The sequence below is a fragment of the Giraffa tippelskirchi genome, chromosome 4 (assembly GCF_054371585.1).
Source record: "Giraffa tippelskirchi isolate mGirTip1 chromosome 4, T2T-mGirTip1v1.2.pri, whole genome shotgun sequence".
Taxonomy (NCBI): domain Eukaryota; kingdom Metazoa; phylum Chordata; class Mammalia; order Artiodactyla; family Giraffidae; genus Giraffa; species Giraffa tippelskirchi.
Genome location: NC_137278.1, coordinates 101,246,075 through 101,260,811, shown reverse-complemented (window position 1 = coordinate 101,260,811; position 14,737 = coordinate 101,246,075). Strand labels below are relative to the sequence as shown.

The 14,737-nt window shown below is 36.9% G+C and overlaps 1 protein-coding gene across 6 annotated transcripts in view; it reads right to left on the bottom strand.

Annotated features, from left to right (window-relative positions):
- ZC3H6 (zinc finger CCCH-type containing 6) overlaps positions 1–14,737 on the bottom strand; it is an 82,057-nt gene that overhangs the window by 27,202 nt on the left and 40,118 nt on the right. For all 6 annotated transcript variants that reach the window (XR_014051978.1, XM_081484917.1, XM_081484918.1 and 3 more), the window contains 2 exons: positions 11,085–11,265; positions 4,369–4,491 (listed from right to left, as the gene is read on the bottom strand). Coding sequence is in view for 1 of the 6 variants with exons in the window: in XM_081484916.1 (XP_081341042.1) it covers positions 4,369–4,491; positions 11,085–11,265 (304 nt within the window). In the remaining 5 variants the exon portion in view is untranslated. The remainder of the gene's footprint in view (positions 1–4,368; positions 4,492–11,084; positions 11,266–14,737) is intronic.

The following is a 14,737-nucleotide window of genomic DNA, read 5'->3' as shown; positions in this document are numbered from 1 at the left end:
GAAAAAGTATATAACTGAAGCAATCAAGAAAATCAACATCGATTTTGAATTTTGAAGACATTGTATTAGATTTCCAACATTCTTAAAGCAATGTTTTTAAAGTTTATCAACTGTTCTCAGTCTAGCACTTCAGAAATTCAGAAGGGGATTTAGAATTATAGCCAAAAGGCAGTGTTTTTTACATTTTTTAAAAAGCCACTATTAAAATAAAAAATAATTGCTTTGATTAAGCTGAAGATTAATTCATTGAATGGTACTTACATTTCCTTTTATTAAAAATGTGATTATATTAATTCTTCAATGATATATTTCAATGCTTAATGACTAAAGATTACTATTAACGGGCAACTAAGAATTTTTCTCTAGAAATTAGATGCTTTCCACAAAAGCTTTTAAGCGTTAATATTAATCCAGTTCTTCTGATTTTTCACAGCCTTTACAAAAATAATCTCCATAATTCCTACTTTTTCAAGCAGAATACCCTAAACTTTCAATTCATCCCTCCCCTGATTTCCCAACTGCAAATAATCCTACCATCCCTCTAATGATGCAAATCTCCCATCTCAGGGCTCCATGTACAGTGAAAGACTCTAACATGGCCTGCTGCAGCGCTCAGGGTTTCCATCAGGGCACCACCCAAGCTCTCCTGGAAGTGCCAAATGAAATGAGGGGTGACAGAGCAGCCCCAGTTCTCTAGAAGAATAGCTCTTTGTGCTTTACAAGCTCATCATCTGGAATGAACAAAATGTACTCACCAGCAAGGATCTAGCAAGTATTTTTAAAAGCCCTCCTAAAGATGAAAGAAACAAAAAAGACTATAAATTCTACCAAAAGATAATAGTTTCTCCAATCATTTTGCTTATTGATTATTAGGCTATATACCTGCTAGAATGTCTATGGGGGCAGATTTGGTTTCTGTAATACAGGCTATCATTATAAACATGAAATAAGAGAACAGGAGATCCTGAACAAGGATGAGGAAAGAGGAAAACATATTAAGTCCTCCAATGTCATAGTTAGATGCTAATACTATATTCTATTATTGATTTTAGAGTAAAAGTTTCATATAGTACTTACTTGTTATCTCATTTTTAGGATTTTTAGGATATACTTTCTAATCTCAGTGAGTCAACCCTAAAGAATATGTGAAGGAAATGATCCTGAACTTTCTTTTCTAATGCCAGATTAGGTAATTTTATTCAGATGAGCCCTTCTCCTAAAAAAATGCAGAGAAGGTAGACAAAATATTCTTTTTTCAAACCACTGTAGACATCAGAGAGCTAACAAATTAGTGAAGGATTTCTGGACCATTATTCATGGAGTAGATAAAAATCCCCAGAAGTGAGCAGTACTTGGAGCTGTTTTTGCTCTGAAAGCATTAGCCCATCATGAAAAATCATCTGACAGGTTCAACAATACTTTTGACTATCCTTTTCACCTTTGGGAACAAAAGGAGAAGTCCAGAGTCTGGAAAAAGTGGAAACCTTAGTAACCCCTAGCTGCAAAAACTCAGAACATCTGGGGTTTTTAAGGTATATGCACACTGACCTGAATACTCCTCAGTACTCCTGAGAGCACCAGGATTTTTCTAGCACAAAGTAATATTTATATTGAAGTCTTGCTCATACAATGCAATATACTTAAGGAAGATATAAAGTATATCATGTTTTAAATTTTTTTCTGTTTAAAACACAGCAAATAATGTTTGCACTTGAAAAGGTAGTTGGCACAAAATTCATATATTGAAGTCCTAACCCTCAATACCTCAACATGTGAGAGTGTTTGGAGAAAGGGACTTTAAAATGGTGATTAAGTCGCAATGAAGATGTTAGGGTGAGTCCTGATCCAATTTGACTGCTCTCTGTATAAGAGGAAATTTGAACACACAGAGGAACCAAGGGTCCATGTGCACAGAAGGATGACTGTACAGAAGGATGACATACAAGGACAAAGCAGCAAGTAGGTCTACAAGCCTTACAACATGTCTACAAGCCAAGGAGAAAAGTCAAACAGATCTTTCCTTTGCGGCCCTCAGAGGAAACCAACCCTGCCAGCACCTCAATCCTGGACTCAGATCTAGCCTCTGGACTGTGAGAAAAGTAAATTTCTGCTGCTTAAGCCACCAGTCTGTGGTATGTTGTTATGGCAGCCCTAGCAAACAAATACATGACATATTCTTTATGTTCAAAGATTTGAAATTTGTAGCATGTTTTATAGAATATTTTTTTAAATATCAGAAAGCAAAGAATGACATTGAAAGGTTAATTTTTCTCTTTAAAAGGCAGTAATTCAAAAGATATCATTTCACACCCATGAAGAAGGCTCTTGGGCTTTCCAGGCAGCTCAGTGGTAAAGAATCCACCTGCAATGCAGGAGATGTGGGTTCAGTCCCTGTGTTGAGAAGGTCCCCTGGAGGAGGAAATGGCAACCTGCTGCACTATTCCTGCCAGAAAAATCCCATGGACAGAGGAGCCTGGCGGGCTATAGTTCATGGGGTTGCAAAGAGTCAAGACACAACTTAGCAACTGTGCACATATGCACAAGAAGGCTCTTATCCAAAACAAAACAAACAAAAAACAGAAAATAACAAGTTTGACAAGGATGTGGAGCAATTAGAAAAGTCTCAAGCATTTTTGGTGGAAATGTAAAATGGTGCAGCCTTTGTGGGAAACATTTGGTAGTTCCTCAGCAAGTTAAATGCAGAAATAACACATCATCAAGCAATTTCACTCCTAGGTCTACACCCCCAAAGAATTGACAGCAGAGTCTCAAAGAGATGTCTATACACCCACATTCATAGCAGCATTATTAACAATAGGTAAAAGGTGGAAGCAATCCAAATAACTATCAAGAGAGGAATAAATAAACAAAATGTGGTATATACCTATAATGGAATATTATCCAGCTTTGAAAAGGAGGGAAATTCTGATATATACTATACAATATAGATGGACCTTGAAAAAATTATGCTAAGTAAAAAAAAGCCAGATACAAAAGGACAATGTATGAAGTTCCCAGAGCAGACAAATTCACAGAGATGGAAAGAAGAATAGTGGCTACCAGGAGCGGAGGGAGGCAGAAATGAGGCATTATTGTTTGACAGACACTGCTTCTTTAGGATGATGAAAATGTTCTGGAAATGGATAGAAGCAATCATTGCAAAACATGGTAAATACACTTAATGTCACTGAGTAATTGTATATTTTAAAATGGTGAAAATAGTGAATTTTTCCAAAAAAGATACACAAGTGGTCAACAGACACATGAAAAGATGCTCAATATCACTATCACTAATCATCAGGGAAATGCAAATCAAAACCACAAGGATATATCACCTCACACCTGGCAGAATGGCCATCATCAAAAAAGATAAGAAATAAGAGGTATTGGTGAAAATGTGGAGGAAAGGGAACACTTGTGCACTGTTGGTGGGAATGTAAATTGGTGCAGCCACTACGGAAAACAGTACGAAGGTTTCTCAAAACATTAAAAAAGAGTACTATCATATGATCCAGCATTCCACTTCTGGATATTTTCCCAGAGAAAATAAAAACATTAATTTGAAAAGATATATGCACCCCTATGTTCACTGCTGCATTATTTACAGTGGCCAAGATAGGGAAACGACCTAAGTACTCACTAATGGATGAATGGGTAAAGATATGTAGCACATATACAATGGAGTATTACTCGACCATAAAAAAGAATGAAACCTTGCCATGTGCCACAACATGGATGGACCTACCGGGCATCATGCTAAGTGAAATAAGTCAGACAGAGAAAGATAAATGCCGTGTCATTTCTCTTATATGTGGAATCTAAAAACCAAACAAATGAGCAAACAACAGAAGAGAAACAGATTCACAGATACAGAGAACGAACAGGTGTTTGCCAGAGGGGAATAGGGATAAAAGAAATAAGTCAGGGAGATTAAGACGTACAAACTTCCAGTAGTAAAATAAGTGAGTCACAGGGATGAAATGTACAGCATAAGGAAAACATAATAATGTAATATCTCTGTAGGTGACAGCAGAGATGAAATGAATAAAGATATGTAGCACTTATACAATGGAATATTACTTGACCATAAAAAAGAATGAAACCTTGCCATGTGCAACAACATGGATGGACCTACAGGGCATCATGCTTAGTGAAATAGGTGACAGCAGACAAGTCTGGTAACCAGACTTGTCATGGTATCATTTTGTAATGTACAGAAAAAATGAATGCTATTACTATAATCCATTGTGTACCTGGAACTAACATAGTGTTGTAGGCAAATTCTACTTCAATTTTTAGAGAAAGAAAAAGTTAAAACTGTAAATTTTATGCTATGTATATTTTATGACAACAAAAATAAAGAAATACCTGAGAAAATGGAATGTCATAATCTCTGTAGAAACCAGATCTTTTTCTGTGGGAACTTTCTGTATGTTCGACCTCTGAATCAAGGCTATAGTCTGAACTATCATCACTGGATGGAGAATTACGCTAAAAGAAGGAAAAATCAAAACCGTTACATTTACAAAAGGAAGAAAATTTAACTAGTAACCGAATAAGCTTGTTTCAACCAGAGGGGCCAACCAATAGATTATATTATCCTAGTAGGTTCTGAAGTATTAACTGAAAAATTCTTGCTCCAAAGACCACATCCACCCAAGCTTCTCTAACATTTTCTGAAGAAAAGTACATATTCCTCTTTTCTCAGAGATTTTATGGCAGCATTTTCTCCATCATCCCTTTGGCCCAAGGACTTCAAATAGAAAATACTGTACCTCTATATGCTCTAAAGGGATCTTAAATTTAAGTTAATCTTAAAGGAAATAAAATTGGTTCCTCATCACCAAAAAGGTCCTAGAACATGAATTGAGTATGAATTATTATTTTTTTACCTAAAACGGCTTTAGAGTTCTTAATCTATTGCATAAGTACCCTAATCTAAAAAATACCAAAACATTCCAAATTATAAATATAAAATAAATCCAATCCACAAAATTGAACAAAGATAAAATGCAAACCACAAGTAATTGATAGTGATTGACAAATATCATGAATAAGTTTTTCCAAGTATGAATGCAATTTCATTCATTCAGATCACCAAATCTCCTCCATCTAGTCAAAATAATTACCTTCCCAGGTTAAGCATCCTCTTTAAAAATATTTTTTAAAGTTCCTATCAGCAAAGACACTGGCTTTTTATCGTCCTTGCATTTCCAGCATCAAGGTCTAGAACAAACTCAGTAAAAATGTGCCAAACTAAATTGAGCTCTTGATACTTTGACAGAAGGATCTGTTTTCCTCTGTTCCATTCTTAAATGCTCATTTAAGATGACTGTTTTCCTCTATATTGTTCTTAAATGTTCTGGGGTTTAGTTTTGTGGTTGCTGTTCTGTTTCTGTTGATTTGGCAGGTGATATGAAGATCCTTGGAGAAGGAAATGGCAACCCACTCCAGTACTCTTGCCTGGAAAATCCCATGGACGGAGGAGCCTGGTAGGCTACAGTCCATGGGGTCGCTAAGAGTCGGACACGACTGAGCAACTTCACTTTCACTTTTCCCTTTCCTGCACTGGAGAAGGAAATGGCAACCCACTCCAGTGTTCTTGCCTGGAGAATCCCAGGGACGGTGGAGCCTGGTGGGCTGCCGTCGATGGGGTCGCACAGAGTCGGACACGACTGAAGCGACTTAGCAGTAGCATGAGGATCCTTTTATAATTATGCTATGAAACACTTCAAGCTTAAGTACCTAATCTTTTTGGTTAGGATTTGAAATAAATATTATCCATTTAAAAGCCAAATTTGCTGTGTTACTAGAAGTTAGCTCTGGCTCAAAAGAACACTTTTCATTTGAAGATCACTAAGAAGACTCGCCTAAGAAGAAGTTCAAACAAGGGGCTTGCTTCAGGAAGAGCCATCAGAGAAGAGAAGATTCTGCTGAAAGAAGAAGATTCTTCAGGCTATCCCCCTCAAAATGAGTCTAGAATACAGATTTAAGAAGCCATTAGGTAGGCTATTATAAAAAATATACACTATGTGGCTCACATATAGTAATAAGTAAGAGTAATTATTAACCTGAAATTAGCAACTGGACTACATTAAAAATAGCTGGAAATAGAAGAGAGTAATTAAAATTATTAAATTTTTAAGTGAAAAGGATAGTATACTTTTTATTTCAGAATTTTTGTGTTTCTTTTTTGGGGGTATTGTTTAGTATCTGTTTAGTGTTTGAAAGTGTTCCTTTAATTTTGTTATTTTACCTATAATACACTGGTGGATTATTTCTTTCAATCTACTTGGTTGCTAAGTACTACAGTTCAAGTCTAAATGATTATATTTTCCGTGGAACTCTTTAACAACATGACACCACATTGTGGTGAGTAAAGAGGGCAAAAGACAGACAGTCGAGAACTAATTAACAGGATAGCCACTTAGTGAACCCTTCAAATATTCAGTGACAGAAAGAATTTAGAGACTTCAGTGACTTCCCTGAACATGGCAGCTTTTCACACGTTTTTGCTTTTGTATTCTTTGTGTCTCTTCGGTCAACCAACTAACTCCTACCTGTCCTTCAAAATCTACCACAAATGAGGAAAAAAGTTTTCTGTTCCATTGTCTATTTTTCCATGTACCGGTATCACACTGCTTTAATGACAGAGGCGTTAATGTGCTTTAATATGTTAGGGTCACCCCACATATTCCTCCTTTGGGGGTTTTCCTATCTATTCTTGGATGGTAGTTTTAAAGGTAAAGTCCAGAAATTCATTATTACTCCTGTCCTCAAGAGGCAAAGATTAATTCTTCTCCCCTAGAGTGAGGCCTATACTTAGAAGCTTGTCTCTAGGAAACAGAACTTGTCCAAAGTGATTAGGTGAAGAAGAAGACTGTAGCTGTCATCTTGGGTGCTCTTGCTTGCTCTCTCACTGTTGGCTTGCTTGCTTTGGAGGACGTGAGCCAAAGCATGAGGATGCTGCTGTGACACGTAAAGAGGTTCACATGGTGAGGAACTGAAGCTGCCAAGAGCCTAATGTCTGAACTTGAAAGAGGAAATGACTGCAACCTCACAAGAAGTGCTGAGCCAGAATCACCAAAGCCATACCCACGTTTCTGACCCACAGAAACAGAGGCAAACGTATGCTGTTTTAAGCTTCAAAGTTTGGAGTAGTCATCTGTGCAGCAATAGTTAGCTAACACAGATTCCGGAAATGCGGTGCTGCCAGTACAAACATCTAAAAGGCAGGACTGGTTTTGGAATCAGGCAAGGAATAGATGCTGGAATGACCTTAAGGGAGCACTAGTGAAAGCCTAGATCATCCTTAATGATCACTAGTAAAAATTTGAACTTTGGGGTAACTTAAAGGAAAGGGAGAGATATCTTATTAAAAGTGGAGGGGTTTCCCTAGTGGCACAGTGGTTTGATCCCTGGTCTGGGAAGATTCCATATGCTATAGAGCAACTAAACCAGAGTGCTACAAGTACCAAGCCTGTGCTCTAGAGCCTGGGGGCCCCAACTACTAAGACCACGCACTCTGGAGCCTGTGCTCCACAAGAGAAGCCACTGCAATGAGAAGCCCGTGTGCTGCAGTCCCCAGCCGTCACTTGCTGGAACCCCAGAAAGCCCATGCAGTCACAGACCCAGCACAGCCAAAAGTAAAGAAAGGAGTGGGAAAAGGGAGATCTGCGTTCTGTAGTGGCAGAAACCGAGCACACAGTTACATTCAGTAAAATGGATAGTAGGAAATATGCCTAATGAACTAGTTAAGATTTTCAAAGAAAATGTTGAAAGCACTTCTCTATGAGGGACAATAGATAACTTAAAGGAAGAATTGTTAAAAAGGAACCAGGGCATGATGGTTTTAAAAGTTCTTAGCCTCAAAATATCTAACTTTGTTTTTGCATCTCCTTTTCTTGACTAGTTTGGCCAATAATTTATATATCTGATCTTTTTTATAAAAGTACTGACTTTATCTGCTTGTAACCTGAAGTTCTTCCTTTTTGTTTCCATCTTTGCTGTTTTCTAGATCTTAATATCGTAATAATTTTTCTTCCGATAATTTTTTAGTTATCCTTCATATGTCAAAGTTTTGTCATTATATTCCTGAAATTCTGCAGTTTTAATCCCCATTCAAAGGCATTTCTAGTTTCTGACTTTGTTGTTAATGTCTTATTTTATTGCGTTGTGGTTTGAGATTGCTCTTTATATTATTTCTACTCTACTGAATTAACTGGAGTTTGTTGCCTATAACATGGTCTGTTTTTATGAGTATTCCAGGTATACTTGAGAGGAAGATATACTCTCAGGATCAGAGCTTAATATATATTTATAATATTTCTTTAATATCCTTATCATCTCTTCATCCATTTGATTGATGTCTTTGGGATTAAGAGAGGTTACTAGTGTATCTCCTGTTATTACTATTCCTATTTCTTCTCATAGTTCCTATAGTTCCTACTTTACAAAAGTTGATGTTTAAGGGAATACAAAATATTAACATAGCTTCATTGTGAATTACAATCCTTAACATTATAAAATGCCCTTCTTTGTTTATTCAAATGCCTTTTTAAAAAAAATTCGTTTTTAGTTGGAGACTAACTGCTTTACAATATGCTGTTGGCTTCTGCCATACAATGTGAATCAACCGTAAGTATACATATGTCTCCTCCCTCTTCTATCCCCTCCCCTCCTAACCTCAACATGGCACTCTGTTCAATGCCTTTTTGACCTAAATTTGACTCTTTTTTTGCCACACCCTTACAGCAGGCAGGATCTTAGTTTCCAGACCAGGGATTGAACCTGTGCTCCCTGTATTGGAAGCATGGAGTCTTAACCACTGAACTGCCAGGGAAGTTCCTTGACTTTTTCATATCAGCAGTGTGACTTCTGCCTTCTCTTTCTTTCCATTTGCCTGGTATTTCGCTATCCATTTTAAAAAATCTTTCTCTTTTACATAGCTTAGAGTTAGATTTTGCATTGTTGGGTTGTGTATCTTTTGGTATTAGGAAGATTATATTTTTGTTTCAACTACTTCTTTCAGACTGCCTTTTTCCAATAACCTGAGTCCCTGTCCCTTCTTTGCATATTATTTGTTTACTAGAAGAACTAATGTTGAAATTAGGCAGTAACCTCTTCTTCTCTTTCCTCTCTTTCATTCTCAGGATAATAATTTGAGGTATATTTTAAAATTCTCAGTTAATAACTATAAAGCTACCAATAAAGTTATCTTGCTTACCATATATTCTTCTGCTTTTCCTGACACCTTCTATAGCTGTAATGTTTCGATATATAATATTCTGCCCTGCTTATATTCATTATTTATTTTTAGTTTTATAGACAAATATGCAGTGTATATAGATCACTCTTACTTTATCACTCAGTCATTTTGGATATCTGAACTTGTTCTCTAGTAGATTCTATGAGAAGGCTTATGACACTTATTTCTTGATTTCTATTATATCCAGTTTTTCTGAGGACATTATATCTGAAATTTGGTATGTACCTGGATATAAAATGCTTGGCTCACATTTTATTCAAATATGTTACTCCATGATCTTCTGGCACAAAATAGTGACATCAAAAGTTTTTATATAAATCTGATTTTCCTTTCTTAATAAGTGACTTGGTCTTTTCGCCTAAATGATCAAAGGATCCCCCTGCAAATTCTACTGATGCTGTCTGATCATAGTTTGTATTTTTAATTTTTAAAAATCATTTTGAAATATTAGATTAAGTTTTTCATGCTTTGTGGGCACTCTTTCTTTTCTGGAAGAATGTTATTCTCTCCATTTTCCTTTTTTTTTTGATAACAGTAACTTATATGGAATGTGATCATGGTCCAGTCTTGTTGCTCATGTATCAAAGGAAGAATGGACCAGGAAAACTGTCCCAGCTTCACTCTCATGTTGTTAGCATGAAGCATGAAGAAAATATGGCTGTGTATGTTCTGAGATAAGCCACCCCTGTTCTCTAACACATTTTTCTTTCCTTAGCCCTATTATTCTCGTCCTCTCAATCTAGATTCTACTCCCAGCAGCTATCTCTTCAGGGTGGGACCCTGTTCTAGAAGAAATTTAGTCGATCAGCATTATGAGTTCATCAGACCCAGACCACTCCAGCACCATCCAATTTTACGTAGTCACCTTATACTCACATGTCAATTGGAAACTAGTATAGTCCCCTCTCAGTTTCCATTGATGTTTCTCAGTTTGGCCAACAGGGTCTCCACATTCACTGGGGACTCTTTCATTTGAGATGAATACCTGTTGGCAATCTGTTTTCTGGAAGTTTCTTTACCTCTTCTCTGCTTCATTTCACACAGCTGCTGATCCTACACTAGTCTTGTTGAATCTGTGGTTTGTCCTTATCCTTTTATATTTTTGAGGTTTGTGGAGGTAACTTGCTACTTCATTTTTCGGTAGACGTTGCCAATGCATTTTTGGCTTTGCCATCCTAACTGTTCTGTTTTTATAGGGGAAATTCAGGGAGTTTAAAAAAATTACCCCACCACTACTGCCAACTTTAGTTCTCTGTCAATGTAAGTTCTCTCTGCTCAACCCTAATCCACATCATTCTGTATCCAGCACTCAACTATTCTCTTGACAGCATTTGACTTTCAATTGTTTCATGCCTCTCTCCTTCTCGTTTCAGTGTAATCTCTGTAAGAGCAGAGACTGTTTCATTCATTACTGTAACCCTCAGCATACAGCCCAGAGATTTCCACAGCAAGCATGTAGTAATACTTATGAATGAATAAATAAATGAATGGATAAACAAGGCCAGTGCTGACAATCTACATCTGTGGAGAATGAAATTTTCTTTCCTTAAGCTCTCAGTATTCTTGCACACAATCTTCTATCAATTTAAAAGGTTTATTCTAATTTGTATTAAAAATTACCTTGATTATTTTTAAATCTTTAAGATACTTCAGATAATCTTTATGTTCAAAAAATCTATTAAGCACATAAATCAAAAGATCTAATCCATATATTTTATAAGAAAATAGGCGATGATTTATACTTTCTAATTTTCAGTGTAATGTTTTACATTTCCTAAAAATTTACCAAAGGAACAAAAAATAGATTCTAACTAACCTTATGTTTCTCACGTTTTCTCCTTTTGGACTTTTTCTTCTCTTTTTCTTTCTTGTGTTTTTTCCTTGATTTTCTGTAGGCTTTCTCATTTTTCTGCTTTTCATCCTCTTTTGCTTCCTGTTCCTGTGTTTCTTCAAATCCTGCATCATCTATTTCACCATCTTCTAATTCACCATCTTCTCTGTAAAAGGTAATGAAATGTCAATTTTCAAATGTCAACTCTAAAGGGAATATTATAGAAACATTTCCAAAAGAAAAGAAAAATGATTCAAGATTTTAAGTTATACTCATTAAGATCAGGGATTGGCCAATTTTCTATAAAGGGCTAGACAGTAAATATTTTAAATTTGCAGGCCACATACAGTTTCTGTTGCAAATTCTTTTTTAAAAACACCCTTCAAGAATGTAAGCAGCAATTTCAGCAGCTATAGTTTGCCAAACTTTGATTTAGATTAAAAGCATTGACTCTCACCAAACAAATGAATGAATGCATAATGCAATACTGTCCAAAAGTAACACTGCAATAATTATTAGGTTGGTGCAAAAGCAATCGCGGTTTTGTGTTGTTGAAATTTGCCATTTGATATTGGAATACATTCTTAAGTAAATCTGGCTATGTTATACATAATTTTAATGTGCATTTCTCACTTTATGTTTTTTTGCTAATGACTTATTGCTGCTTATTTTATATTTATTTCAGACTATGGAAATGATGTTAGACAAAAAGCAAATTTGAGTGGTTTTCTTATTTTAGTTCAAAATGGGTCATAAAGCAGCAAAGACAACTCGGAATATCAACAATGCATTTGGACAATGAACTGCTAATGAACGTACACGAAGTGGTGGTTCAAGAAGTTTTGCAAAGACAAGAGCCTCAAAGATGAGGAGCATAGTGACTGGCCATTGGAAGATGACAATGACCAATTGAGAGCAATCATCAAAGCTGATTCTCTTATAACTAATCAAGAAGTTGCCAGAGAACTCAACATAGACCACTGTATGGTCATTTAGCATTTGAAGTAAGTTGGAAAAGTGAAAAAGCTTGATAAGTGGGTGACTCAAACAAAAAAAAATTATCATTTTGAAGTATCATCTTCTCTTATTCTATGAAACAACAAACCATTTAAGTGTATTTTATATCACAATCGGCAACCAGTTTCATGGCTGGACCAAGAAGAAACTCCAAAGCATTTCCCAAAGCCAAACTTGCACCAAAAAATATGTGATGGTCACTGTTTGGTGGCCCACTACAGCTTTCTGAATCAGGGCGAAACCATTATATCTGAGAAGTTTGCTCAGCAAATCAATGAGATGCACTGAAAACTGCAGCACCTGCAGACGGCCTTGGTCAACAGAATGCGACCAATTTTCTCAATGACAACGCCCAACCTGACCACATGTCACACCACCAGCACTTCAAAAGTTAAATGAACTAGGCTATGAAGTTTTGCCTCATCTGCCGTATTCACCTGACCTCTCACCAACTGACTACCACTTCTTCAAGTACCTAGACAACTTTTTGCAGGGAAAACACCCACAACTAGCAGGATGAAGAAAATGCTTTCTAAGAGTTCGTCGAATGCTGAAACATGGATTTCTATGCCACAGGAATAAACAAACTCATTCTCGTTGGCAAAAACATGTTAATAAACATGTGTTGAGTCTACTTATAATGATTTATAATTCACGATCTGAAACTGCAATTACATTTGCACCAAACAAATACCATCTACTAAGCTACCATAAAAAAGAAAAGAAGGAACAACAGAAGGGAGAAATTAAAGTACTTTAGGAAGCAAACATTCTAACTACTGGAAGGAATTTTTAATTTATTGGCCCACAGAGTGCTATGTATATTAGTTCTCATCATGAGTAAACTTTAATAAGAAAACAAATTTTAATAGTAGATAAGTAATAGAACCTAACCACAAAAGCAGAATAAATACAACTTGAATCTGTAAAAAATATTCACAGCAAAAGCAAAAATCTACAAATTTTTACATTATAACATTTTTATAGTTATAGAAGCCCAATGCCCAGTAACAACATTTTAAAATGCAAATTAATCAACTGATCTACATTGAAGATGTGTGTGTGCTTATTCGCTCAGTCATGTCTGACTCTTTGCAACCCCAGGGACTGTAGCCTGCCAGGCTCCTCTGTCCACGGAATTCTCCAGACAAGAATCCTGGAGATTGCCATTTCCTTCTCCAGGGGATCTTCCTAACTTAGGAATCAAACTCACCTCTCTGTGGCTCCTGCTTGCAGGCAGATTCTTTACCACTGAGACACAGGGAAGCCCTCCACCTTAAGTGCTCCCCTAACAATTCTCAGTTGTTTATATCTGCACTGTATATATATATTATATTTGAATGACTCACTTACTGTTTGGTGAAAGCAGAGTATGTGACTGTGTAGCTGTATCTCTAGCCTTTGGCACAGTGCCCTGCTGTTTACTGAATGACTCAATGTAAAATATCCATAACCCTTGCCATTTTAGAACAGGCACACAATATCGCCCTAAGATGACTGTGACGTCAGTGTTATTCTTCCCCAGTTTCTATCATAAAATCAGAGGTATATGTCTGATTTAGGTTGATGTGAAAATCTCATGTGAAACAGGTTCAGCATACTGGCTATTTTAATTTTAAAAGTTCTGAGATTTTATAATACTATAATATCTTATAGCCTAAGAAAAATGAGTGCATATATTCACCGTGAGGAGCTACCCCACATCCGAGGTCAGGGACAGGGGCTAAGAGGAGCTACCCCACGTTCAAGGTCAGGAGGGGCAGCCGTGAGGAGATACCCCTCATCCAAGGTAAGGAGCAGTGGCAGCACTTTGCTGGAGCAGCCGTGAAGAGATACCCCACGTCCAAGGTAAGAGAAACCCAACTAAGACAGTAGGTGTTGCAAGAGGGCATCAGAGGGCAGACACACTGAAACTATAATCACAGAAAACTAGCCAATCTAATCACACAGACCACAGCCTTGTCTAACTCAATGAAACTAAGCCATACCATGTGGGGCCACCCAAGACAGACGGGTCATGGTGTAGAGGTCTGACAAAATGTGGTCCACTGGAGAAGGGAATGGCAAACCATAGCAGTATTCTTGCCTTGAGAACCCCATGAACAGTATGAAAAGGCAAAATGATAGGATACTGAAAGAGAAACTCCCCAGGTCGGTAGGTGCTCAATATGCTACTGGAGATCAGTGGAGAAGTAACTCCAGGAAGAATGATGGGATGGAGCCAAAGCAAAAACAATACCCAGTTGTGGATGTGACTGGTGACAGAAGCAAGGTCCGATGCTCTAAAGAGCAATATTGCATAGGAACCTGGAATGTTAGGTCCATGAATCAAGGCAAATTGGAAGTGGTCAAACAGGACATGGCAAGAGTGAACCTCAACATTCTAGGAATCAGTGAACTAAGATGGACTGGAATGGGTGAATTTAACTCAGATGACCATTATATCTACTACTGCGGGCAAGAATCCCTTAGAAGAAATGGATTGCCATCATGGTCAACAAGAGTCTAAAATGCAGTACTTGGATGCAATCTCAAAAACGACAGAATGATCTCTGTTCATTTCCAAGGCAAACCATTCAATATCACGGTAATCCAAGTCTATACTCCAACCACTAATGCTG